The sequence below is a fragment of the Copadichromis virginalis genome, linkage group LG10, assembly GCF_057382275.1.
Source record: "Copadichromis virginalis isolate Kocher_CV1m ecotype Utaka linkage group LG10, C_Virginalis_male_GT1.1, whole genome shotgun sequence".
NCBI lineage: Eukaryota > Metazoa > Chordata > Actinopteri > Cichliformes > Cichlidae > Copadichromis > Copadichromis virginalis.
Genome location: NC_140627.1, coordinates 17,817,010 through 17,842,187, shown reverse-complemented (window position 1 = coordinate 17,842,187; position 25,178 = coordinate 17,817,010). Strand labels below are relative to the sequence as shown.

General features: G+C 39.8%; 1 protein-coding gene across 8 annotated transcripts in view; it reads left to right on the top strand.

Annotated features, from left to right (window-relative positions):
• synj1 (synaptojanin 1) overlaps positions 1 to 25,178 on the top strand; it is a 26,535-nt gene extending 1,357 nt beyond the window's left edge. Inside the window, exons 3-33 of one of the 8 annotated variants that reach the window (XM_085470358.1) lie at positions 149 to 235; positions 1,054 to 1,321; positions 1,466 to 1,691; positions 2,101 to 2,184; positions 4,869 to 4,930; positions 7,336 to 7,432; positions 8,145 to 8,320; positions 8,756 to 8,837; positions 8,920 to 9,072; positions 10,243 to 10,408; positions 10,727 to 10,750; positions 11,261 to 11,452; positions 12,113 to 12,197; positions 12,546 to 12,686; positions 12,773 to 12,965; positions 13,048 to 13,206; positions 13,577 to 13,733; positions 13,884 to 14,010; positions 14,178 to 14,390; positions 14,475 to 14,553; positions 14,719 to 14,884; positions 15,002 to 15,184; positions 15,643 to 15,771; positions 15,962 to 16,000; positions 16,221 to 16,256; positions 16,472 to 16,510; positions 18,688 to 18,726; positions 19,387 to 19,439; positions 19,545 to 19,734; positions 20,199 to 20,527; positions 21,535 to 25,178. In XM_085470358.1, coding sequence (XP_085326484.1) covers positions 149 to 235; positions 1,054 to 1,321; positions 1,466 to 1,691; positions 2,101 to 2,184; positions 4,869 to 4,930; positions 7,336 to 7,432; positions 8,145 to 8,320; positions 8,756 to 8,837; positions 8,920 to 9,072; positions 10,243 to 10,408; positions 10,727 to 10,750; positions 11,261 to 11,452; positions 12,113 to 12,197; positions 12,546 to 12,686; positions 12,773 to 12,965; positions 13,048 to 13,206; positions 13,577 to 13,733; positions 13,884 to 14,010; positions 14,178 to 14,390; positions 14,475 to 14,553; positions 14,719 to 14,884; positions 15,002 to 15,184; positions 15,643 to 15,771; positions 15,962 to 16,000; positions 16,221 to 16,256; positions 16,472 to 16,510; positions 18,688 to 18,726; positions 19,387 to 19,439; positions 19,545 to 19,734; positions 20,199 to 20,527; positions 21,535 to 22,533 — 4,973 coding nt within the window. In that variant the 3' untranslated portion in view covers positions 22,534 to 25,178. Of the gene's footprint in view, positions 1 to 148; positions 236 to 1,053; positions 1,322 to 1,465; positions 1,692 to 2,100; positions 2,185 to 2,549; positions 2,628 to 4,868; positions 4,931 to 7,335; positions 7,433 to 8,144; positions 8,321 to 8,755; positions 8,838 to 8,919; positions 9,073 to 10,242; positions 10,409 to 10,726; positions 10,751 to 11,260; positions 11,453 to 12,112; positions 12,198 to 12,545; positions 12,687 to 12,772; positions 12,966 to 13,047; positions 13,207 to 13,576; positions 13,734 to 13,883; positions 14,011 to 14,177; positions 14,391 to 14,474; positions 14,554 to 14,718; positions 14,885 to 15,001; positions 15,185 to 15,642; positions 15,772 to 15,961; positions 16,001 to 16,220; positions 16,257 to 16,471; positions 16,511 to 18,687; positions 18,727 to 19,386; positions 19,440 to 19,544; positions 19,735 to 20,198; positions 20,528 to 21,534 lie in introns of all 8 variants that reach the window. The other 7 variants (XM_085470352.1, XM_085470351.1, XM_085470355.1 and 4 more) reach the window with 7 other exon arrangements.

Below are 25,178 nucleotides of genomic sequence, written 5' to 3'. Positions count from 1 at the left end.
GCACCAAATAAGGAAGCTGTAAAAGCAATGCAACTAAAAGATGAGTATCCCTTATTGTGTAGTGGTGGATGTGATATATTGCTATGATTTTCAAAGGAAGGTGGTGCAATATTTTCCTTAAATTTTGTTGCCATTGTTTGTCTTCTAGCGGCAGCAGAGAAGGATGCTATTAAAAACACATATACCAAGATAGTAGATGCCTATGGAATTCTGGGTGTTCTTCGCCTAAACCTTGGTAAGACGCGAGAATGTGTTTTGCTTGTTGCTCCTAGATGGGTCCATTCCTGATTGACTGTGAACTTGCTCTGATTATTTTCACCATTGCTGCTTTCTTCTCAGCTGCTTTCTCATGTCCTCCATGTGCCCTTCAAGGCTCTTGTTATCACAACAATAAAAAAGCACTGTAAGCGATTAAAGCTGTGATTTGAGTGGCTTGCGATTTTAACCATTTTTTGTCCAGAATTTAATTTTGTAATGTTTCTGTATTTCCTTTCTTAACACTCCAGCACTGCTTCTCCTTCTTTTCTTTATAGTGGATGTAAAATACTTTTTTTCTGTCATATATATATAATGTTACAGTTGTGGATGCTAATATTAAAATTGTGTTTTAAACAGTGAGGTCAGATTATCAAGTTCTAAACATTTGATATCCAGGAATTTGTTTTCTACTCTTGCATCTTCATGATGTCAGAAAGAGAGAATATCCTTCATATTGTGATATCAGGCACACAACTCTGGCTGTGAGCATAGCAGCCCCACCCACCTGCTGTTCAGTCTGTTTGTTTGCTAGCCCATCAAATGATAGTTGGCTTAAAGGGAATTTGTCCTTTTAAAGGAGAGTAGCTGAAATGGCTTGCTTCAGATAGTGAATGAACTGAGGAGCTTCACCCATACCCAGTATAAGATAAAGAATTATTTTGAACTTGGAAAGATATCTTAGTAGTGTCAAAGAATTTAAAAAAAAAAAAAAACCAATATGAAAACTGGAAATAAGAGAAGGGTGTGCACTAAATATGGTAATTTTTTTTTTCATATTCACATTTTTTTTCACAGGTGACTCCATGCTCCACAGTCTTGTAGTTGTGACAGGCTGTAGCTCTGTGGGCAAGGTGCAGGATTCAGAAGTTTTCAGGGTCACGCAGACAGACTTTATATCACTGAAGAATGATCCAGGAGATGAGGAACGAATTGCTGAGGTGCGAAAGGTCCTAAACTCAGGACATTTCTACTTTGCCTGGTCTTCCACTGGAGTCAGCATGGACTTGAGTCTTAATGCACATCGCAGAATCATAGAAGACACTACAGATAACCGCTTCTTTTGGTAGGAACTTAAAAGCATTACTGTTCCAACATTATAGATATGCTATAATTTATGGTTTTTCTCATTTTGTGATTTGGGGAACTTTTGTGATTTGCAAAACTGCTCTCTGTGTTTACGGTTACATCTGACTTTGTGAATCACTAGGAATCAATCTCTGCATCTGCACCTAAAACATTACGGTGTAAACTGTGACGACTGGCTGCTGAGGCTGATGTGTGGGGGTGTGGAGATCAGGACCATCTATGCAGGGCACAAACAAGCCAAGGCATGCATCTTCTCACGCTTAAGCTCAGAGCGTGCTGGCACGCGATTCAATGTCCGAGGAACAAATGATGATGGACAAGTGGCCAACTTTGTGGAAACTGAGCAGGTGAAATCTGTTAAAGTTTTTGGAACCTTATACTTGCCATAAAAATGACACCGTAAAAGATAAGATAAGATAGAACTTTATTAATCCCTCGGGTGGGTTCCTCTGGGAAATTCGACTTCCAAAAAAAGCAGCTGAGGAAAAGCTGAGGATCAAACATGTGTTGACAGGTTGTGCTCATGCCCTATAACGACACATAGTCTGTTTTATGATTTCTGCTTTACATTACGTTTGCTTCCTGAAAATTCAGCTACAAACCACACACGAGTATACACCTATGCAGATGGATGTTTTATACAATGTGTATTTTTTGTTTAGTTTTTTTCCCATCTTACTTATTTTAGGATTTAATTTCTTTTCATAAAATGTTACATTATACACTAAACCAAATTTGTAATCTTGTTTTGAACAGGTTATTTTCCTGGATGATAAAGTCTCATCCTTCATACAGATCCGTGGGTCCATTTCTCTTTTCTGGGAACAGCCGGGAATCCAGGTAATGAAAGCTAAATGTATCCCATACAACTGTTGATTGTGGTTTTCCTATATTAAGCCACACAGTTAAAAAAAAAATGAAAGTAGGCCTGATCTTTGGGGGGGGTTGTTTTGTTTGTTTGTTTTTTAAAAAGCTGGTCATTATTATCATTGATGCTGTAGTTATAGATGAGGCTCAGTTTGGCTTGCTGGAACAGTGTGCATGAATTAAAGAACTGATGAAACTGGCACTGGTCATTTGCAGAACAAGCCAAAAAAAGTTTTACTGTTTAAAAATGGCAGATGTGTCTGTCTAAGACAGTGTGAAGGGAATGGAGTGCATATATTTATCACACACTTTTTAACACATTTTGTTGCTGTGTTCAGAAAAAGTCCATTAAGGGTGTTTTGTTGCAACTGAATGAGAATCGGCACCCTAATAGACTGGCTGAGAACCTCCACCTGGTATAACCTTTTTGTTTGTGTTGTGTTTTTTTGGCTTTGCTGGTGCTGGTGCTTTCAGATTGCAGATAGGTGTTCCCCTGTGCAATGACAAAGGATATCTGTGGAAATCAGGGAATCCCTTGATGGAATTTTCTTCCTATACTCAGTATCTGTACAGAGTAAAAATATTTTTGATATTTTGATCAGGAAGTGGAATCACATATTTAATTTGCATCACAAAGAACACAAGTGAGATTTTCTTCCCTTTATCCTGACATTGCACAGTCTGGAATATTAGATCAGATGTGGGGGAGGTTAATGACAGTGATAGTGTTTGGTAAAGGGCATTCTTCTGTTTTCCTCAGCTCCCAGACATCTTTGGTCAGGTGAGAGAACCTGATCTGAAAACATTCCCGAAGCACTTCCCTTCATTGTGTCCGCTGATATTCACCAGGCAACTGGATGAGTATTTAATTTGATAATATGGACAGAGCTTTTCAATTTTGCAGGAGCTCTTAAAAAAAGCTAAGACCAAATTAATCACCTATTCAGTCCACAAAGTCATTGGTTTGGTCAAAACACTGGGTATTGGGCTTGGGGTTGTTTTCAGACAAAACTGTAGTCCTCCTGCTTTAAAGTACTACCTTAGATCTTCATCCCCACCAGTTGTGGCTTTTAAGCTCTCCTCCTCATACTCTCTAATATCTCCTGAGCAGGTTTTGTACATTTGGTTTATCAATGGTAAAATTTACTGATTTATTTTTTTTCTCAGTTAGTGCACATTAGACATAGATATTAATTAGTCTACAAATCATATTTGTAGTGTAGTATTAAGGCTGTAAATCATTCAAATGATTGGTTGATCCCTCTTAGTTAATTCTAAATAATTTTGAAAATGTTTACTTAATAAGTTACTGCTTTATAGATTAGTAGACGAAATGTGAAAAAACTCTTCCTGTAGTTGGTGACAAAGCTTATTTAGTTAACGTTGCATAGAACAGTAGATGCTTTTGAATTCAGAGCAAGTAAGAAAACTGATTTGACTGCAGTTATTCTGCAGGTCTGAGTTGTACAGCTGTAACCTGAATAGTTTCAGATGCCATCTCAGGAAGTTATAAAATATGCAAAGCATAGACCTGCTCAACAGTAGAGAAAGAGAGGAGTGACAAATGACAACAGCATGGAGCAAAAATGTTAGCCCTTCCACACATGCCCAGGCTCGGCCACATTGGTGCATAGAAGCAAACAAAGCAGATTAATTCTAAGCTCAACACACACTGCAGAATAAAGGGAAATATAAGATTCTTAGGGAAGTAAAAACCTTCCACAACACAATGAAAGTCAATACTGAGGTCTATTACCGAGTACTATCTCCAGAGAAACTACAGTTTTTTTAGACACAGAAAGCATCCTGAGTCACTAGCTGAAATATGAGGGAGTGTTGCTGTATTTTTTCTTGTTTTAACAAGCTGTCACAGACAGTAAGAGAAATATTTGAACACAGAGAGAATCAACTTTTGTTTATACAGGAAGTAAAACTCTGCTGACTAAGAGTCTCTTTTGCAAGAGTGTCCTGGGCCCAGATAGCCAGCCTTAAGATGCCATGTTATTTGATGGTGGGAGAAACCACAGAAAACCAACATAAGCAGAGAAAACATGTTAACTCAACACAGCAAGGGCCCTTCCTGGGTTTAAACCCAGGACTACTTGCTATGCTAACCACTGAGCCACCATGCACAAATGAGAAGAGAAGATGTAAACTCAGAGTGAGGCAGAAATTGGTAGGGATAACAAAGGAACAAGTAGAGACATGCTCTGCAGAGTCAAGAGACTTGCGTAGTACAGTCACAATGCCAATGTCTTGCAAAGCCTATCCAGGTCTACTCGTGTGGTCATGTTTGCCTATGAGACTGATGATTTGCTCAGTATCAGCATACTTTCAAAATGAGAATTAATATGAGAAAAAGAGGCTAAATGTGGGAAAATGCTGATCAATTACAATGTATCATTTATCTGCTGCTCAGTGTCTTTGTTGGAACAAATCTCCCCGTTTTGCACCTATGTTGCTCTTTTCCTAAGCAATTCTCTTTTTGGGCCCTATTAAGAGCTCGTTTCCTCATTTCAGATGTCTACACTTTCTTTCCGAAATCCATTTGTCATCATAGGGTTTTCTGGTCATCTGCAATGTGTGTGTGTGTTTAGAAAACAGACTTTTTTGGTATCTTTCACCAAAGAAGGACACTGTGACTTGTGTCTCTCCAGGTTGGTTCTCATCGTGTCAAACTCTCAAGGGGATTTGAGGCAAATGCGCCGGCATTTGAAAGGTAATTAAATTGTTTTGTGTGCACAGCTCTTTTTGTGTGTAGCAGTTTCCTGCAGCTTTATCTGGCCTACCACAGATAGCCACTCCTCTGAACCACAGAGGAAATGCTATATTATTCCTGTATATCTCATGTACTCGTCACAGTAGAGGAAAAACTATTAAGGTCTGTGAAGAAGACATTAATTGCAGTGTGTCCTCAGAGGTTGGTTTATTAGTAGCCCTTATTTAGCCATCAGCCTTGATAACCTGTGGTTTACATTAATCACAGGTAGTTCATTCAATTTGGAAGTCATTATTTCAATTAATGAGTGTGTGTGTGCCTGTTCTTGACAGCTATCTTTATTTGTGCCTCATTAAATACAAACATTTTTTGGTTAAATTTAAATATCAAAAAAGTGAAAAATTAAACTGCTCTCAATGTCTTAATGTCCGTCTGCTAAAAATAAATGTTTCTTTACATACGCAAATGTTTTAATAATCATTAAATAAGTTAAGATTTTTCCCAGTAAGAACAATTTGACTTTAGTCTTTATAAAATGAAACTTTTTTTTCTTTTTTCTAGAATTACGCTGTGAACTGGCTTGTTACAGCTGTAGGGTTAACAACAGAACAGAGCTGCAAGTTCCTTTGCTTTAAGCTCAATGCATTGTTGCTGAAGCATACACTCAGGTCATCAAGAACAAAAATGATGACCCGAATCTGTGGGTTACACCTTGCTAGTATGAACTCCATTCTTATCAGCCCACAGCAGCTACCCAACCAGTCTCAAAGTAGCCATGTCATTCACTGTGCATTCCAGCAGATGTCTTACAGAGTTCTGTCAGCACTTCTTTGATTTCCAGATCTTTTGGATTCTACTCATTTTTTGTGGAGCATTTTAATGGAGTTATGAATATGAATGTATATTAGACTTTAAATCATTAGTACTGTGTAACACATTATTTGTTTTTTCCCTCTAAGTAGTTGTCAGGGCTGCTAATCTTTCTAATATCTATTCAGCTAAGGGATGATGAGTCATCCTTTGTGATATCTGGTTACCGGTAGTTTTTGTTTGCAGCCAAGAATGTCATTGTAAAAGCTTTGCTTTTACACATGTATTCTATTCCATTACCGGTAATATGACTGCAGTCAAAGCTTTTACATATCACTTTTAATTCAGCACATATCTTAACAGTGGTGTTAACAGACAAGCTATAGTAAGATTATAACCCCCTTGTAAGAAATAACCAGAAGAGAATTCCAGGCAGGCTTTAAGGTCCTGTGCAGGCTTTTGGTTGACATGGATAGAAATGTCCTTTTTCTGGATTCTACCCGCATTCATTTGTAGAGGAAATCTCATAAGAGGGGCAAGGTAGATTAAAAGGTAGGAACAGGCCTTACAAGTGACAATGGAACAAGAGAGTGCAGCTCAGAACAGCTTTGAACATTTGCTTGAACAGCTTGAGAACATTTGAGCCACATGTGGATATATAAATCTTAAGCTGTGAGGAACATTAAGATAAGAGGCCTACAGACAATATTAAGTGTCTTAGAAAGTATTAGGCCACCAGATGCTGCCAGAACAGCACCTCAGCAGTTCTCCATAACTCTCAAATATCACTGGAGGGATTGAACACCATTCTTATAAAAGAATCCCTCTTTTGGTGTTTAGTGGTGATAAAGAGCACTGTCTTTGTCTCCTATAGATGTTCAGTAGGATTCAGATCTGTCAATATCTGCAAAGCTATAACAAGTTACTCACATCAGTTTTCAGTCACAGCCTCAATTTTTCGCTGTGTAAAACAGATTGTGGTGGATTGAGCAGCTAAAAAGTTTGCTTTTCTTCACGTTAGTTTGTTGATCAGGTGCTTTGATGAAGGACTACCACGAGCTTTTTCTCAATAAAGGCTTTTCTAGTGTTTACAGGAACAGTGCTGCCGTTTTGGACACTAGGAACACGTTTTCTTTCACAATCTCAGTAACGACTCTGCCACTTTGCACTTCACAGTGTGCAAAGAGGCTCATCATTGCTGCTGCTGTTGTATTATCAGTGTTGTTGTTAAGAACTGAGGGCTGCACGAGTTTAATGTTGTCAGACTATTTATTCATACGCTGCTTCTAAATAAGTTTTTATTACAGGTCCCATTTAAGTTGCAAATGTGGGTGAAGCGCTCGCGTTTGCATCGTTTAACACAACAGTACGCCACAGAGTTGTGTGTTAAGGTTGCTACAGTGACAGGACTTTTGATGCAAACTAGGCTGTTGGTGTTTAATCATAGATGAGTCATTTGTATTTGTCTGTCCTAATTATTATTACAAAGTATGAATTTTTTATTTTATTTTAAGTGAAATTTGTAAAGGATAAGATAAATGTGCTTAATGTCATTTTTATAAAGTGCTTACTATATCAGATTGTGTGTTTTGCAGACACTTTACTGCACTGAGGCGGTTGTATGGTAAGCAGGTGATAATCAACCTGCTTGGAAGTAAAGAAGGGGAACACATGCTCAGCAAAGCGTTTCAGGTGAGAGGTCAATACATTGTCTGTTAACAGTGATGTGCTGTGAGATATTTATCTGAGGATGACATTCCAAAATACACTAGCAGTAAGCTATGTGTGTTCAAACAGATTCTCTCTGTTGTGTCCACGTAAGCCCACGCCATAAAGGCAGGGAAAAATATTTCAAGTGGGTGGGTACTGCTGCTCAAGAAAGACTACCTCAGTTTCTTACTGTATTTTCTGGTGAATGAGTCAGTAAAGAGCATTATTCATTTGTTTCTATTTTACATATTTGCACACCATAGCATCCTCTATTTTTACCCTTTATCATAAGATCTCGAACCCTGTCTTTTTCTGTGGTCTTGTAGTTGCCCTCAAACCACACAGGAAGTTTACCTAATGAAGTATAAAGCCCCATATAGCTGCAAATGCAAAAGATGTTACATGTTTTGCAGCAGCTAGAAATGTTGGGACTTAAGGTGTCATATGTTAGGGTTAATTGCCATAAATGCTGTTGATGTCATCAGTGAGCTGAGTTTGTGTTTAAAATATATAAAATGGTTTCTGACTATGCGACCGGGATGTTCACACATTACTATGACATGCTTCAAGAATTCAGGTCAATGATTTGCAATGCAAATTAATTTGCCCTTCAGTTAAGGCAACACACCTTACATGCAAAATAGTTTTGCAATAGATTTGATTTTGAGGAAGTCTACCTGTCTCACCATTTTAGAGTCACCTGAAAGCATCAGAACATGCTTCAGCAGTGAAAATGGTGAACTTTGACTACCATCAGAATGTGAAAGGTGGAAAGGCAGACAAACTTCACAGTGTCCTCAAGCCCCAGCTCAACAAATTCATAGAAGAGTGTGGTTTCTTCTACTATTCTGGAGAAACTGGGATATTAAGGTGAGAAATTGGTGCTTGCATGCCTGCGTACCTGACCTCTTACCCCATGAGCGATCTGTAATCTACTGTATAACATTGAAGTGGATAAGTGGAAGAGGATGGATTTAAAAAAAAAAAAAATTCTTGTTACTGTTAAAACACAGAATCACTTTTATTTATGCAAAAAATCAAACCCAAAACATTCCGTTGTACCTTTTAATTTTTTTTTTGTTTTTTTTAGTTGCATCTGATTATTATTTGAGTTGAAGCTTCTGTTCATGATATGTTCACAAGTCATGCAGCAATTTTAGCACTATGTAAACTAATAAGTTAAATGCCTTTAATGATACCCTGTGTAGACAGGTGTTTTATTATGCCATTGTCACCAGTGAAAGTTTTAAGTGTACATGATGGGAGGAAAAAAAGCTGCAATAACTCTTTATTGTGTGGTTTTAGGACTCAGGGAGGGACTATGAGGACCAACTGCCTGGATTGTTTGGATAGAACCAACAGTGTCCAAGCTTTTTTTGCTCTCGAGGTAAGAGTACTGCTGAGCTTGTCTGCTCCTGTAGTCTTTAAAGAGGATTTTAGTTTGACCCCTGTCACCCTCCTTTCCTCAGATGCTGCCTAAGCAGTTGGAACAAATGGGTTTGACAGAGAAACCACAGCTGGTGGCCAGGTTTCAAGAGGTTTTTAGGACCATGTGGTCCGCTAATGGTGACTCCGTCAGTAAGATCTATGCAGGCACCGGGGCCCTGGATGGCAAGGCCAAGGTACAGACTTTTACTGCAGTAAAAATGCACACGATACGCAGGTTAGCAGTAATTCACAATTGAAGCACTTCAAATAATTTTTCAATTTCCCTGCCAGCAGCCAGATTATGGCCTACCTGATAAAGCACAGCATATTCCAGCAATCTTTAATTGTTGCTTCTGGATATATGATGATGATGATGATGATGATGATGATGATGATGATGATGATGATGATTATTATTATTATTTTTATTACTACTACTACTACTACATAGGTCACAACTTTTAATATTTAAAGCGTGTGACCTTTTTAAATATTAAAAATCTACATTTGATATGTCTGAACTGCAGTCATGTTACTGGATAGACATGCACCGAACCAAAGATGGGTTTATTCTAGTATATAAACAGAGGGGGAAGCATAAAAAGCTGTAATTAAAAATAGGAACGATCCAATTTTAAAATGTTAGTTTTAACTTGGATATTAAAGCATAAATTACAGTTTATAATACAAGTATGGACTTAGTAAGTAATATAAATAATGGGCATGTAGTACCTGCAGTGACAGTTCTGCATGGACAGCTGATCTTCTGTGTGTAGAACTGTGTGCTTCTGTTTCTTAACTCTTGTGTGCTGTCTCTTTCGGCTGTCCTCTGGACCTCTCTACCTGTGTGGTAAGTTAACAAGATAGTTGATGTTTTGTTTTGAGCCGTCGTGGTGAATTATTGATTTCCATGTCTGGGTCAAATGAGGATGGTGATGATGATTGAGGGTTAGTTCAGACCTCTGTTTATTTCTTTGTTGTATTGCCATTGAGGGTTCCCTGTCCTAGAAAAACCTGCTGTGGACACTCCATGGAGATCTCATCACTGATTTACATAAATATGAAAAGAAAAAAATGAATGATCATCGGGCACTGTCTGATATCTTCTTGGAACCTGAAGGAATCAGTCTAGATTATCAGTGTCTGTAAATCAAACGGTCTTGCGCATCAGTCAGTGACATTTTAAAGTTCTTCTGTCACAATCTGTATTCATTTGATCTCTCTGAAGTGGTCCTCTTTTGTTCTCTCCGTTGCTGGAACAGAAAGTACAGGCTCTTCACACCAAATGAGAGCATTGTTAAAAATTAAGGTGGCTTTATGTAATTGTTTTTTGCACTGTGTGTGAATACCTGTCGTTATTGTAGGCGGGGAAGCTGAAAGATGGAGCTCGTTCTGTGACTCGGACCATCCAGAACAACTTCTTTGACAGTTCAAAGCAGGAGGCTATAGACATCCTGAGGCTAGGCTCCACACTCAACAGTGATTTGGCAGACAAAGCTCGGGCTTTGCTCACCACTTCCAGTCTTTATGGTAAATGCTGGGGGGGGTTCATTGGATTAGTGGATGTATCTTGCCTAAAATTTGGGGTGAATAGTTACATTTTAATGTTCATAATATAATTTTATTTATCTGCCATCAAGAGAAAATTATTTGCTTAGATATGTTTTCTGTATGCTCCTGTATGTTATAGCCCTGTTAGCCAAAAGCTACTGTGTCACTAAAGTGGGAAGCTTAATATTAACGTTCTTCCGGCCTGACTGACTGCTTTGCCGGTATTAACTGTTACAGCGCTGGTTAACCCACACTTCTTTCCCTTCTCTCCCTCTCTGCTTTCGCACACAATTGTAGTCACTGAACCTGTCTTACAATCAGGTATAGTAACTGGCAGACTGCTACCAGTGGATGGATCTTTTTCTACCCTGTCATAACCTCGTCCTATAATTTGTTTTACTTTTTATTTTTCATTTGTTTGAAAACCAGTGTTGGTAGTGGTTTAATTGACTATCTGTTGCATATCATCAGGCTTCTTAAACTGTAATTTTTAAAAAAGATGTTTTTAATTTTGCATTGAAATGTAACACGCCTTTAAGTGGAATTTTACAGACAGCAGTGAACCATTACCAAGGTTGATTATGTGAACCTTTTGTTGTATTTCAGCACAAGCTCTGATTTGCATCCTTTTCTCCCATGCCCCATGTTTTATGACATTGTTGTGGTTTTCATTCATAGTATATGAATACCACCTTTCCATTGGTTTTGTTGCTTTTGGTTAGCGTTTCCCATTCTAGTTTTGTTACCCTGAGTGCAGCCGTCCATATATACATAAACTTACTAAACTAACTGTAGAATTACATTTTAATTCAAATCCTTTCCCTTCTGCAGCATCTCCAAGAGTATTGTTGGGAATGTGTCAGAACTACCATAAATACACAAGGCCCAAGCAGATTCGTGTTTGCATCGGTACCTGGAATGTCAATGGGGGTAAACAGTTTCGAAGCATTGCTTTCCGCAACCAGACACTCAACGACTGGCTGCTGGATGCTCCAAAGAATGCAGGACATCCTGAGTTCCAGGGTATGTCAGTGTTTTGGACTTTTTATATATATAATCTACAGATATATATTTATATATCTTTTGATTTATTGGGTAAGAGAAATATTTGGGTGGGGTTTTTTTTTTGTTTGTTTGTTTGTTTGTTTTCTGACAGTTTGCACATTTTTTTCCCTTAGATGGGAAGAATTCTCATGTCTATACTAAATATGAAAAGTTACTGCTTATATAAGTTCACGAAACTGAGATACCAATTGGAATGGCAAAATAAGTTTGATGTCACATCTAAATCTGATCATTTAACGTTTAGAAAGTACAATAAATTGTAATTAATGCTTCTAGAAAAGGTGGATTGTTATGAATACATTTTCATGCTCCTTTTCTGGTACTTAATGGTATAAATGTTAAGATGCTGATATTTTCTGACTAACTTGTACAGTTATATACTTGCTTGCTGTCCTTTATCCGAACCCTGTAGGTACAGTACTTTTGCTGTTCCTACAGTAATTATGCAATACTATGCCAACATAATTTTTATTAGTTAAAATTGAAATAATGCACGTGTAGTTAAAAGACATTTATTGAAATCTAGAAACTACCTCCATATTCTTATGATGGAATATATCAAGGTATTAGAATGTTTACACTTATGGATCATTAATTAGATTTTTGTCCTTTTTACAGACAGCAGAACAAACCCCATAGATATCTTTGCCATCGGTTTCGAGGAAATGGTTGAACTGAATGCGGGAAACATTGTCAGTGCCAGGTATGTGTGCAAGATCGTGATCTAAGATTAAAGAACTTTGTCTCGTAGTTATTACAACAACACTAGAGCTTCTTTTTTTTCCTTTAAAAAACTGAAGATAAGAAATATAAGCTTCAACGATACACTGATTGCTTTAAAAGTGAAAAATAAAGTAGAAAAAAAAGTTGTTTCCAGCAATGGCTGCGGATTTACAGTTTTGAGTTTGCTAAAACTTGCTCAGGTCATTAGACAATGCCAGAACTATGACATGAACTGCTTTGAGGGTTTTCTAACAGTTAGACAGTTAACATGATAATTTGGTTAACTTTATCATCTGCACTGTAATGCCTCATTTTGTTCCTGTCTCAGTACTACCAACCAGAAGCTGTGGGCTGCTGAGCTCCAAAAAAATATCTCACGGGACCACAAGTATGTGCTGCTTGCCTCAGAGCAGCTGGTGGGAGTGTGTCTTTTTGTTTTCATCCGCCCACAGCATGCACCATTTATCAGGTATAAGCTGCACAGAAACCACATTAGTAGTTATATAATTAGGGGTGTATGGTAGTAGATGTAATCTGATATTCGTTGTGTTCCAGGGATGTAGCTGTTGATACTGTAAAAACTGGAATGGGTGGCGCCACAGGTAATAAAGGAGGTGTGGCAATCCGCCTGTTGTTCCATACCACCAGCATCTGCTTCGTCTGCTCCCACTTTGCTGCCGGCCAATCACAGGTCAAAGAGAGGAATGACGACTACAATGAGATCACACGCAGACTCAGTTTCCCCATGGTAATAACCATAACATTATTAAGTCAAGAAAACACCCTGTTGTCTAAGTTAAATGCTTAATAACAGAAATCTTACCCTCCAGGGCCGTCTGCTGTATTCACATGATTATGTGTTCTGGTGTGGAGACTTTAACTATCGTATAAGTCTGCCTAATGAGGAAGTAAAAGATCTCATCAAGCAGCAGAACTGGGATGCCTTGACAGCAGGGGACCAGTTGTTGGACCAGAAGAATGCCGGTTTGGTAAAGCCTACAGCACACATGCATAATTATGCAGATGTTATACTTTACGCATCCATGTTTGAGTGTCTGCTAATTTGTGGGACTGAGCCTGGACATCTGCTAACAATGTGATGATACCAGCAGAGCAGTATTTTTCACTGTTTCAATATATATTGCAATATGTCAGATTTACATAAATAATTTATGTTGTGATTTTTATGATATCAAACTTTTGGTTTGTAAAAAAAAAATAAAAAATTGAGTGTTCTGTGTTGTAATGTTAATTATATGAAATGACTGTATAGTATGGTCTCTTACTTCATGTAAATGTACTTTGGATTACAAAAAAGATCCTGTGATGAAGATATTAATCTAAAAATGTCTTCCACAGGTCTTTCGAGGTTTTATTGAGGGAAAATTAGATTTTGCCCCCACCTATAAGTATGACCTCTTCTCAGAAGACTATGACACCAGTGAGAAGTGCCGCACGCCCGCCTGGACTGACCGTATACTTTGGAAGAGGAGAAAGTGGAACTTTGACAAAACAGGTTAGGTTATACACACTGACTTTGCATCTATCTAAACCAAATTATTTTTCCCTTTTATTACAGATCTCTAAAGCAACACAGGAAAAATAGAAATAGGAGCTCAGGATATGCTTGCATTGATATATATTTGTGTTTGTGTATTTTTTACAGCCCAGGAGATGAATATAGTAGCAGCAGCTTCTTCATCTAGAGATAGTGATGATGATGTAGAACAAACCTGGAGCCCTGGCACTTTAAAGTACTATGGAAGGGCTGAGCTGAAGACCTCAGACCACAGGTAACTCACAGCATGCATAGAAGTGTGAAGGTTTAGATTAAACTTTGTAAAGTTAAACTATCTCATCACATAGATTAGAAACAGAGGTGGTTAAAATGTGGCATTTTTTTGTAAATCAAGTGCCGCTATCATTGGAGTGACCTGCGTTCCCTTGTATCTATCTGTAGGCCTGTGGTGGCAGTGATAGATGTGGACATCCTAGAAGTGGACCCAGAGGCTCGGCATCAGGTCTACAAGGATGTCATTGCCCGGCAGGGGCCTCCAGATGGGACCATTCTGGTGTCACTCTGCTCCTCCGGGCCTGACGACTACTTTGATGATGCACTCATAGACGAGCTGCTGGAAAAGTTTGCTAATTTTGGAGAAGTTATCCTCATTAGGTGAGCCTGATATCTTAATACAAAGAGGCAGGCATATCACCTTCAGATGGTTAGTGTGTATTGACAGTGGCCTTGTTTGGACAGGTTCGTTGAGGAGAAGATGTGGGTGACTTTCTTGGAAGGGTACTCTGCTCTAGCTGCTCTGTCTCTCAGTGCTTCCACTGTAAGTCTTCACGAGTATAAAATTATTCCAAAGCTAAAAGACAAAACATTTAAAATCACTATTAAACTCTCATATAAATGTCTATCAACCCTTTTTTGTCGGTGGCGTATGTGGTAACTACTCTCTTTATTCTGCCTTGCCTGTATCACCTGGTTTACATTTAAGGTCCTTGGCAAGGTGATCGATATCCGTCTGAAGAGTCCAGGCTGGATCAAGAGTCTGGAGGAAGAGATGAGTGTGGAGAGGATCTGTGGAAGCATTCCCACATCTGCCAGCTCCACCCTGCTTGCTGAAGATACAGACGTGGGTGATGATGATTACGACATGGAAGGTGAAGAATGGCTGCCAAGCAATCCCAGTCCTTACCCTGAAAAATGTGCACTATAAATGATGGCTGTAGGGCACTGTTTCCAGTTATTAATTCATGCCCTCTTGTGTCCCGTACCAGGTGATGTGGACGAGGAGGTTGAGGAGATCCTTCCTCAGCACCTGCAGCCTGGAGCAGGGACTGGCCCTGGATCTTCCCCTCTCCCTTCTCCCAGAAGTAGCCCCTGTCCCTCCCCCACCCATGGAGAACCTGCTGCACCCAGCAGACCTAGCCGTGGAGCACAGCCCTCCCGACCATCGCAAGGTAAATACGGCACTTAGTAAAGAAGTGCTTTCATGGCGGTCTGTGTCTGCTGGAATGTAAACTGTAATTTTGTTGTTTGTAATGTGTGGGAGTAGATTGAAGTCCATTGTAACTGAGGAAGGAATATCAGGGAATGTTATACGTGATGATGTAATTTATGTTTAGTGTTGGCAGATGATGTGTATATTACAGTAAACTACTTGTTTTCTTTTTGAGAGATGTTTAAGTGACATTTTTAACATAATCTTTTCTTAAGTCCAAACTAAACAGATGCTTTGTTAGATCAAGAAATTGTATAAAAACCGTTGGGGAAAATGTGCATGTTTTCACAATGTCTCTAAACTGGGCAGGAATACATTTTCTCGACCCATTTGGAAATGTGGAAAAATGTCACTTAATCTACTTACTTTTTTTAAATAAATAAATTTACCTCTTACATATATATCTTTTCCTCACAGGGCCTCCTGTTGACTTCCAGCCTGGTGCCCCCACAGCTCAAGGCCTGGAGCCCAAACGTCCACCTCCTCCTCGCCCCAACGCCCCCCCTGCCAGACCAGCACCTCCACAACGCCCACCACCACCTTCAGGTAGAGTAAATTCTGGAGTCATGCATACATTTCATTGAAGCCTGATTTTTAAGAACAGATAAGCAGGCAACCTTAGAGAAAATAGATGTCACTTTTAAGTGGAAGTTTGTAGATTTGATTTTTCTGGCTGGTATTGCATTGTGGAGTTTAACATTTTCACTCTCTCCCACGCTTTGCCTTATTTCTGAAGGAGGCATGAGCCCTCTGCCAGTTAGAAGGCACTCTGGAGGTAAAGTGATTGCTGTGCAGTTAAATGCTTAGGTTGCTTAAGCATTCCATGCAGTAGGCACTGTTTTATATGCCAGCTATACATCGATAAGCAGCTAAAAATTAACATTAATTAGAAGTTTGGATATATTTTTTTTAATTATTCTGCCTGGTTTTGTGACATATAGGCAGATAATAACATTTTCACCTTTTTTCCATGCTTTGCCTGATATCTGAAGGAGGCATGAGCCCTCTGCCAGATAGAAGGAGCTCTGGAGGTAAAGTGATTGCTATGTAGTTAAATGCTTACATTACGTAAGCGTTTGCTTTTAGCAAGTGCTGTTTTCCATTAGAGCTATGCGGAGAAAATTTGTTAAATAAATCTTTAATTTGAATTTGGATTTGTAGTTTAATTTTTTTCCCCGGTATTGTATGGCATGTAGGCAGATGCTAACATTTTCACTTTCCCGCATGCTTTGCCTTATTTCTAAAGGAGGCGTGAGCCCTGAGCCAATTAGAAGGCACTCTGGAGGTAAAGTGATTGCTGTGCAGTTGATGTGTGTAAGCACTGGATGTAGCAGATGCTGTTTTTCATTTGAATTGCACGCAGACAGGAGCAATGAATCGGTGCTGATTTGGGAACATTTAGTCTGTGTGTGTGCTGTAAAACAAGAATATGCTATGAGATTTCAGATTAATGTAAATATTGAATATTGTCATCATTTTGCTTCTAGAGTTTAATTACAAACAAGCTTTGTAGGAATAACATATTACAAAAAGCTTATTAATAATTACTGGCCATACATGCTCAGCTGTCATAGAGATGCTCTTGAGCAAATAACACCAGATATATAACTTAACATTATATAGTCTGAATTTTTTTTAATTTTGCTAACTGAGAGCTGCTCAGACTTAAATGCATTTTTTTTTTAAATTGGCTTATAGTTAAGTTTAATTTACACACAATATTTTTCTCCCAAATGTATGGTTTTTTTGCTGAAACACTAATGCAACATATACCTGAACCTTAATGAATGCACACACATCTGGATGGACTGTGGATTTAGCTGGAGCTTTTCAGCTGGGGTGTCATGAAAACTTGAAATGAGATATTTGGATCTGTTTGGTTTACAGGGAGCAGCTACAAAATTAACTGTGTTTATGAAGTTTGTCAGTTGAAATGTGCTGAAGACCACTTAGGTCAAGTTTAAATGTGCATCCTCCCAGTACTCTCCATAGTGTGTGTGTGTGTGTGTGTGTGTGTGTGTGTGTGTGTGTTTTTTATTGGTTTGTTCTTTGTAGTTGATACAAATCAGGGATGTCAAGCTCATTTTACATTGCAGTCCACATACAACCTATTTAGATCCGATATGGGTCAGACCGGTGAAACCAGTGATTTATGTCAGCATAAAGAAGTTTTATTTTCAACATTTTGTCTCAGTTTTGCTACGTTATAATGAAATGCTGGTGTGGTAAGTGAAAGAAATCTGTCCGTATGAATCTTTGGGCGTAAATTCTGAAAAGTAAATGTGTAACATTACTAATTATAATTTATTATGTTGATGTGTTGTGAATGGCCATGGTGGCGGTCTTCATCAGTAAGAAAAGCAGTGAAACTTTTTAAAACGTGGTTAAAAGATAAAAATGTATGACGTCCTTCACAGGTTAGAGTCTTGGCAGGCCAGTTATGGCCCCAAGACCTTATGTTTGATACCCCTGATATAAATTCTTATATAGTCATTAGTGTCTCCCCCTCTGTACTCCCTCTGTGAGTCCTGCAGTATTCTTAGTGTTTTAGACATTGGTTACTCTTTCTTGTATTTATTCGATTTCTGAGTAGTATGTAATATACATATATATACATAGTAGACATTGTCATGATGTTTCAACAACACCAAAACTTAGTAATTTTGGTTTTAATAAATTGGTTATCATGTGTCCTTCTGTGCTTTATTTTCAAAACATCGTTTTCCCTCTTTGACTTTAAGACTGTGTCCAGTTTCCCAAACCACGGCTTGGTAGGAGGGCCAGTCAAGGTAACCAGAGAGGAGTTGTTTTTAGATCCCTGTATTTTTGCGCCCGGTCATCAATGTGAATTAGACTTTTTTATGACATTGATGATTTACAGATGTTTTACTCTGAGTCTTCTTTTTAATCTTGTGTGTGCGTGTTTGAGAAAGAGAGATGTGTTGCAGGTTAGGTTATATTTCTTCCTTCCCATTTAATATTCACTGGCAGTACACGACATCCACCAGAGGTCATTGGGTTCTAGAAATATATTTTACAACTGTATAAAAAGTTGGGCAATGAAAATAAATCAGGGGTCATGAGTTCCATACTTTGTTAAAAACCATTTGCACATACTGATGAAAAGGATACCTGACAAGTGTGTCTTTTGTCATTACGGACTAAACGAGTAGTTGTCTGATTGTTGTCGTCAAACCTGGGGAGATGATGTGAGTTGAAGGGAAATCTCTTGGTCTTTGAGGTGGTCTTTAATTCAGTTTGGCTAATCCCTTTTGATTAGTTGGAGGTGGCAGGTGGGTGTTCACAGCATCCCATGCTTCACTGCACTGCTGCATTATTGCCAGCATATGCTTTTGCTACTGCTTTTTATACCGTACTATCCTTGGGGGCACGTATATCCCATCAGTACTATTCCAGTTTGTGTATAACAAAATGTGGTTTGGTTTCCTTTGTGCTGCAAAGGACAAAAAAGCCCTGCTCTTCCTCGGCCAGATGCTGCAGGTGAGTGCCTGATAGCATGCAAAGCTTCACTGAGCATCCATATACTATTAAAGACAAGGGAGCTTATCTTTGTGTTGTGTTTTACTTGGGTATGTGTTAATACCCTGATACAAAATACGCCTGTCCTGGGCTGGAGGATAGGGTTTGGATTAATAGCCTATTGGTGACCTGACTCATTTGTATGGTGACTCTGGTTAGCTAAATCTCTCTGTTACATTAAGGGTGCGTGTGGTTGGCAGGGGTGACTGTATAGTTAACGGAGTTAGTTAGACAGAGACAGACATCCAAGTGGCGTGAGAAAATGTTTGCAGGCTCTGAGAGGAGCTCAAGAAGAGAATAGTGAAAGATGAGGAGTATGCTTTCTCTGTGGTAAGCAGTTGGCTCACAGAACAAGGCCTGCCTCTCTCCCAGACCTCCTGCAGCTCAGGAATGACTGAGTCATCATTAATTATGAAGTCAGCCACAGGGAATTTGGTCTGTCATAGGTTCAGGTCAGTTTGCAGTCTGTTCGAATGATATTTAGTGCCGCTTTAAAATTTTCTTTAACTTGAACTTATTAATCTTAAAAGTCCCTGTTCTGTGAATCTCAACCTACAGGGCACACCCTGCATGGTCAGTATTGTTTGGAACAAATTATCTTACAGTTTGTTTGTCTCTCAGGTCGAGGGCAGACAGCAGCAGGAGCACCTGGACCAGGAGGTGCTTCCAGACCAGTGAGTTTAATACTTAAGATTTATCATCATTCTTTCTTTTTTTCTTCTTTTTTAAATTTTGCCCACCTCCTAATTTCTATTCACTTTTCTTTCTTCACCCTTCAGAATATCCCTCCTCGAGCTGGGGTAATCAGTGTGACACCTCAGTCTCGCCCACCACCTCCATCTCACCCTGGAGCACCAAGGCCCATTCCAGAGGTGCATCCCGGGGCCCCTCACCCTATTTCAGATACCCACCCTGGAGCCCCACGACCTGTGCCCAGTGCCCAGACCAAACCAGCTGACCTGCCTCTGGGTAAAGAAATACGTTTTCATAGAGGTTAATGAATTGTATTATCGATAGTGGGGCATTGCTGAGATATTCCAATGTGAAAACTGTCGCCAAAATCGTTCTTCAAACTAAAACAGCTTCTGGTGTGTTTAATAAATTGCCATTTTGATTAAAGAACAAGATGAATTGGTGAAATCCACCTACCACTGTTTGTTTCTGTAAGGATCAAAAGTCTTAGAGGGGCAGGTTCCTTTTGCGAGCCAGTCAGGACATGTTAGGCTCAAAGGAAGGACAGCTAAAAGAGACGGGAGCTAAAACAGCCCATCTCAGACAGAGGCTACATTTAGAGGGGTTCAAATGGCCAGTTAATTTAATTATACACAGAAAAAAATAAACCTGGAAATTTGATTAATAAGTCTTTTGTTGTCACACAGCAACTTTAACCCTTAACTGTTTTCTGTTTCCTCACTCTTGCCTCACTTCTTCAGGTCCTCAACCCTCAGGAGCACCTCCTGCAGCTCCACCTGCAGTGAAGCCCCAGGTTTCATCACCCATGCAGCCTCCCATGCAGCCTCAGCCAGCTGCCCCTCCAGCTCAGTCTCAGCTTCCACCTCCAATGCAGCCCACACTTCCAGCTCCTCTCCAGCCACAGCCAGCGCCAGCCCCTAAAGCAGCAGGTCCTTCTGCTGCACCTGCTGCTGCCGCCCCCGCCGGGCCTCAGCCGAGTTTAGCCTCTCCTAAACCCCCACCACGTTCCCGCTCCTCTCATGCTCTGCCGCCTGACGCTGCCAAGTCTGAGACTGCCCCAGCTGCACAGGTAGTTGCCAACTTTCTTTTCATTTAATTATTGGAAGTAGTGAACACACACTTATTTAATTAGTACAGTGAGATTATTTTTCCAGATTGCTGTTTGGGTTCGCTTTGACAGATTTTGAACTCCGGTTAATTAAATAAGATGTTGTACACCTACTTATGAAACTGCTGTGGGTTAAAGACTACAAAAATAGAAAAAGATCTTTTTCTGCTTCCTTTTCTGTCAGATGAGCTGAGTGTTCTTTGTCTTTCTTTCTGCTTTACTCTTTCTGATACATTTGTCTCTTTTTCACAAGCTGGAGAAGCCCTCAGGGTGAAAGGTACTTGATATTAAACCACCTTTTTGTCTCATCCTCCATAGCACAGTCCTGATGTTAAAACCTTTCATACATTAAACCCAGTAACTTCCCTTTTTCTTATTTTGTAATCGATTTTATCTTTAATGCCAAACCTGAATGTTTTGCTCTCCTATAAGGCCTTGCATATTTTTTGTGTTTGTGTGTTAGGCTCATAAAGCGGAGCGTCATTTGTTTTTACTTCTTTTGTCCGTCAACATATCAAACCATAAAAGATTTGAGAAGGATGGGAAAATAAGAAAAACAGATGAAAATGTGATGCTTGCTGTTATCCATTTCCTGTCACTTGTCCTTTCATATGGGTTCACTGTGCTGCAGATGTTGAGTGAGCTCATATCCAATGACATCAGAATTTATTTTGACATTTCCTTTGATTTGTTTTATTTTAACCATTTTTTGTAGTCGTGCGTGCGTGCGTGTCACACCATTTATGGGTGGGGAAACAAGTTGGAGGGGGAAAAAAAGCTTTGGCAATGTTGTGTTATGAATGTCATTCAAGTCAAGTTTGTTTACAAGGAATAACCAAGGGGTCAACATTTGTTTCAAAATATATGGTTCATTTGATAGTTAAGTACTCCAGTCATAATTGTGCGTGGTTCATATCTTCACAGTGCATTTGTTGTTGAAGCATTTTCTTTGTTTTGTCCTTTCTTAGACAAACGGACTGAATGGGATTCAAGGAGAAGCACAATGGAAGCCCGACCCCTTTGACACACTTACATCTGATTTCTTGCCCTCCTCATCCTCTTGGCACACCACCCAGTCACTGACCAGAGGATCCTCCCGGCGTACGCCAACTGTCTTTTCCTCCACCACTCTCCCATCATCCTTCTCCCACCAGTCCTCCACTCTAGCAGATTTGCAAGCCTTTGATTCATCCTCCTCTTCTTCACTCTCCACCCCGTCACCATTTGCCTCGACGCTGCTCCCTCCTCCTCCGGTCCCGTCTCGCAGTCGCTCTCAGGAGACGCTACGCGCCTCCCCCAACCCTTTCTCAGCTGACCCACTTCCTGCCCGACCCAGCAGCACCAACCCCTTCACTGGCCCACTGGTGCAGCAGCAGCAGCGGCGCCCGCTCACACCTGACTTCACTTTTCAGCTTTCGCCTCCAACAGCAAACCTTCAGAGAACTGTGTCTCTTACTCCACCACTGATACCCACCCCAGCTCAAACAGGAGCTCCTGCAGCTGTACCCACCACCCAACTCCAAAAGACCATGTCTCTGTTTGGACCATCATCCAGTCTTAATCCTGCTCCTGCTTCTTTACTCCCTCTTGCCCTTAACCCATCTCCTCCTCCCACTTTACCCATGGTGGCACCCTCATCTCTTCCACCTGCCGTTGCGCCTCGACACCAGCCACCTGGCCCAGTAGCAAAGCAAGCTAAGCAATGGGTCACTTTCGATGATGATTTTCAACCTCCAAGCAAAACTTCACAAAACCCAGTCTTTCCTTCCAGTTCCCTCGTGCCCCAAACTCAGATGCAGCCTTCCAGCTCTGTGTTTAATTTAGAACCAGAGTGGTTATCTTCCATGCCTGCAGCAATCCCGACCCTCTCTCCTCCCATCCCAAATAGAACTGCAACCAGTAACCCAAAGCTCCCAGAGGGACCCACTGACAACGGCTTATTCCCCAGGGATTCAATGGAAAGATAGAATCACAGTTCATATGTAAAGGGCATATCCAGATATGTATAGATCTATGATAAATGTGTATATGTGTGTATGTACAAAAGAGACAGTATTTAAGAAGTATAGACCAATTCCCTTCTGAATTACAGGAAAGGCTTTGTATCTCAAGCAGTACGATGACAAGAGTATGAGCCCAAAAGTGTGTTGTTGACTTTACGTTCCCGGATATTAACACTTATTTTACTAAGAATCATTCTGACCGTTATTTTTTATTCATGGCAGCAAACATGTGCCTGTGTCTACAGTATGTTAATCAAAGTATATCTATACGCACAAATCATTTGTGTATTCACTTGTGCAATATCAAAATATTCCTTGGCCGTGCACCACGCTGCACTTGCCTGCGAAGTTTTACCTAAATCTGTGTAACTTTTAAAATTGCACACCACGGTTCATATCCTTCATTTTGAATGAGCTCCTCGCCGGAGTTGATGCTAATCTACTTTTCACAGTATCGTCACAGAAGGTTATGCACTGCAGGTTTACATTTGCCCCGATGTTTGCTGCTGTCCGCAGCAGTTTTCTTTGATTTGCAAATATAGTTAATTGTACGTTTTATTTCTGTTCTTTTGTATGTGAGATAAAAAATTATAGCATTACATGGTATGCTTGCTTTTATCATGAATGTACTTTATTTTGCACTGGAGGTTGTCATCACCTCCTTGCTAAAGCCACAGTGTGGAAAAAGACAGCACAGGTCAGTTAATGTGACTGCTCACCCAGGGAGCCATGCTCTTTAATATCATCTCATCCAGCGGATAGAAATGCATTTTGTTTTCTCTCTGTTCATTCAGGTTTCTTACGCTTAGCTGAACATATTCTGTAGCCCTCTATCAAAACCTATACATAGAAGTTATGTATAAATGTGTGTTTCCAGTATGGAAAATAATTGGGGGTGTGTGTGTGTGTGTGTGTGTGTGTGTGTGTGTGTGTGTGTGTGTGTGTGTGTGTGTGTGTGTGTGTGTGTGTGTGTGTGTGTGTGTTGACCAGTGTCAGTGGTTTGCATAGAGTAACTGAAATGCACTGCGTGTGCGCTCCTGGCTGTTGAGCCTGAAGACTGAGTGAGCATAAGAGGGCTTTTTTTTTTTTGTTGTTGTTGTTATTTTGATTCATCCAAAGCATCACACTAAACTATTAAAGAATGTGGTGTGTGTGTGTGTTACAGTACAAAGAGGATGTGATCTGTGTTCATGGCAGCAAGCACATGCCATGCATCAACAAGAGGGCACTTTTTTTTCCCACTTTAGTCTTTGTTTAAAATGCTTCTTATTTCTAATAGAACTTATTCTGAATAATCGTAATGTTACTGTGGTGAGAAGTGATGTGTTTGAAGTGCATAATCGTCTCTTATCGTGTTTGACAGTGTTTGTATTTGGATGTGAGTGCGTGTACAGACTTAAGAGTGGAATACCGGAGCTTTTCCCTTTTGAGTATAAGCGGTGTATTTCCTTACAGGCTCTGCACTAACAGCTACTGTATTCACTTTTTCCTGGCTGCAGCTGTGTATGTATTCCCTCAGCCTGCCAGAGGCTACACCCAGGCTGTTACGCAGCAATGTTGACAATACAAGACAGGACTGTTTCGTGGGGGGGGGGTCTCATGCCACTCTCCATCTAAATAAGAATGCCTCTGTACAATTGAGTACTCTGAGTACCATCTTGACTGACTTCATTAGACTGAACTACACACTCTGCTCAGACCCAGATGCGTCAGCAGAACACATTTCCAGTGTGGCCCACATTCCAGACAGAAGTTTGATTTGAGTGTTGGGTGTCAAAATCTCAGCTTTTTCTGATCCACATGTGATATCTATCCCTTGGTTGTTTGAGGGTGTTTTATGACTGAGCCTCACTGATATCGTAACCATTCTTCAGGTGTGTGTGTGTGTGTGTGTGTTGTCAGAGGTGATGTGTCAGTATTTTGTCCTGTACTACCTACTTCACTTTTTCACTGCTGTTAGTCAGCGTTAACGTTGACGGTGATGATAAGCAATAGATTTGCAGAAGGATGAGCAACAGGTACCATGCCTCGACACATGCCATTTCCCCCAGCCTTCAGGAATTATGTTATTTGAAAAGCATTACAGTGGTTCATGAAAGATGAACATCAGATTTAAGAACGCGCCACCTAACTAATGCTTCTGCTTTCTGTTTAAACACTTGTAAAATACGCAAAGATAATCTTCATTCACTGCAATGAAGGCAGTAGCTCTCTATGTAAGCAAGTGTATCGGCTGCCTCTGCTTACATGTAAGTGTCATCTCTAAAATGCATCTGTGTTATTCAAAGTGTGCAGTAGATACTGTATCTGCATTAACAGTAGGTGACTAGCCAGCGCTTTGTGTCATGTCACAGTTCGAGATGACATTTTATAGGAAATAAAATGCTCCTTTTGTGAGGTTGGTGTCCCTTTTTATGGCTATAATCCATAGTAACTAAGAGTCTGTGTTGTGGAACATATTCTGTATGTATTAAAGTGAAAACTTGGAGCTGTAATTCACATTAATATCCAATGTTCCATAATTTATGTGCACAGCAGACAGCACATTTATGTATGAAGCAGTTTATGTTGTATGTATGCAAAAAATAAATAAATGTATGTTGACATGA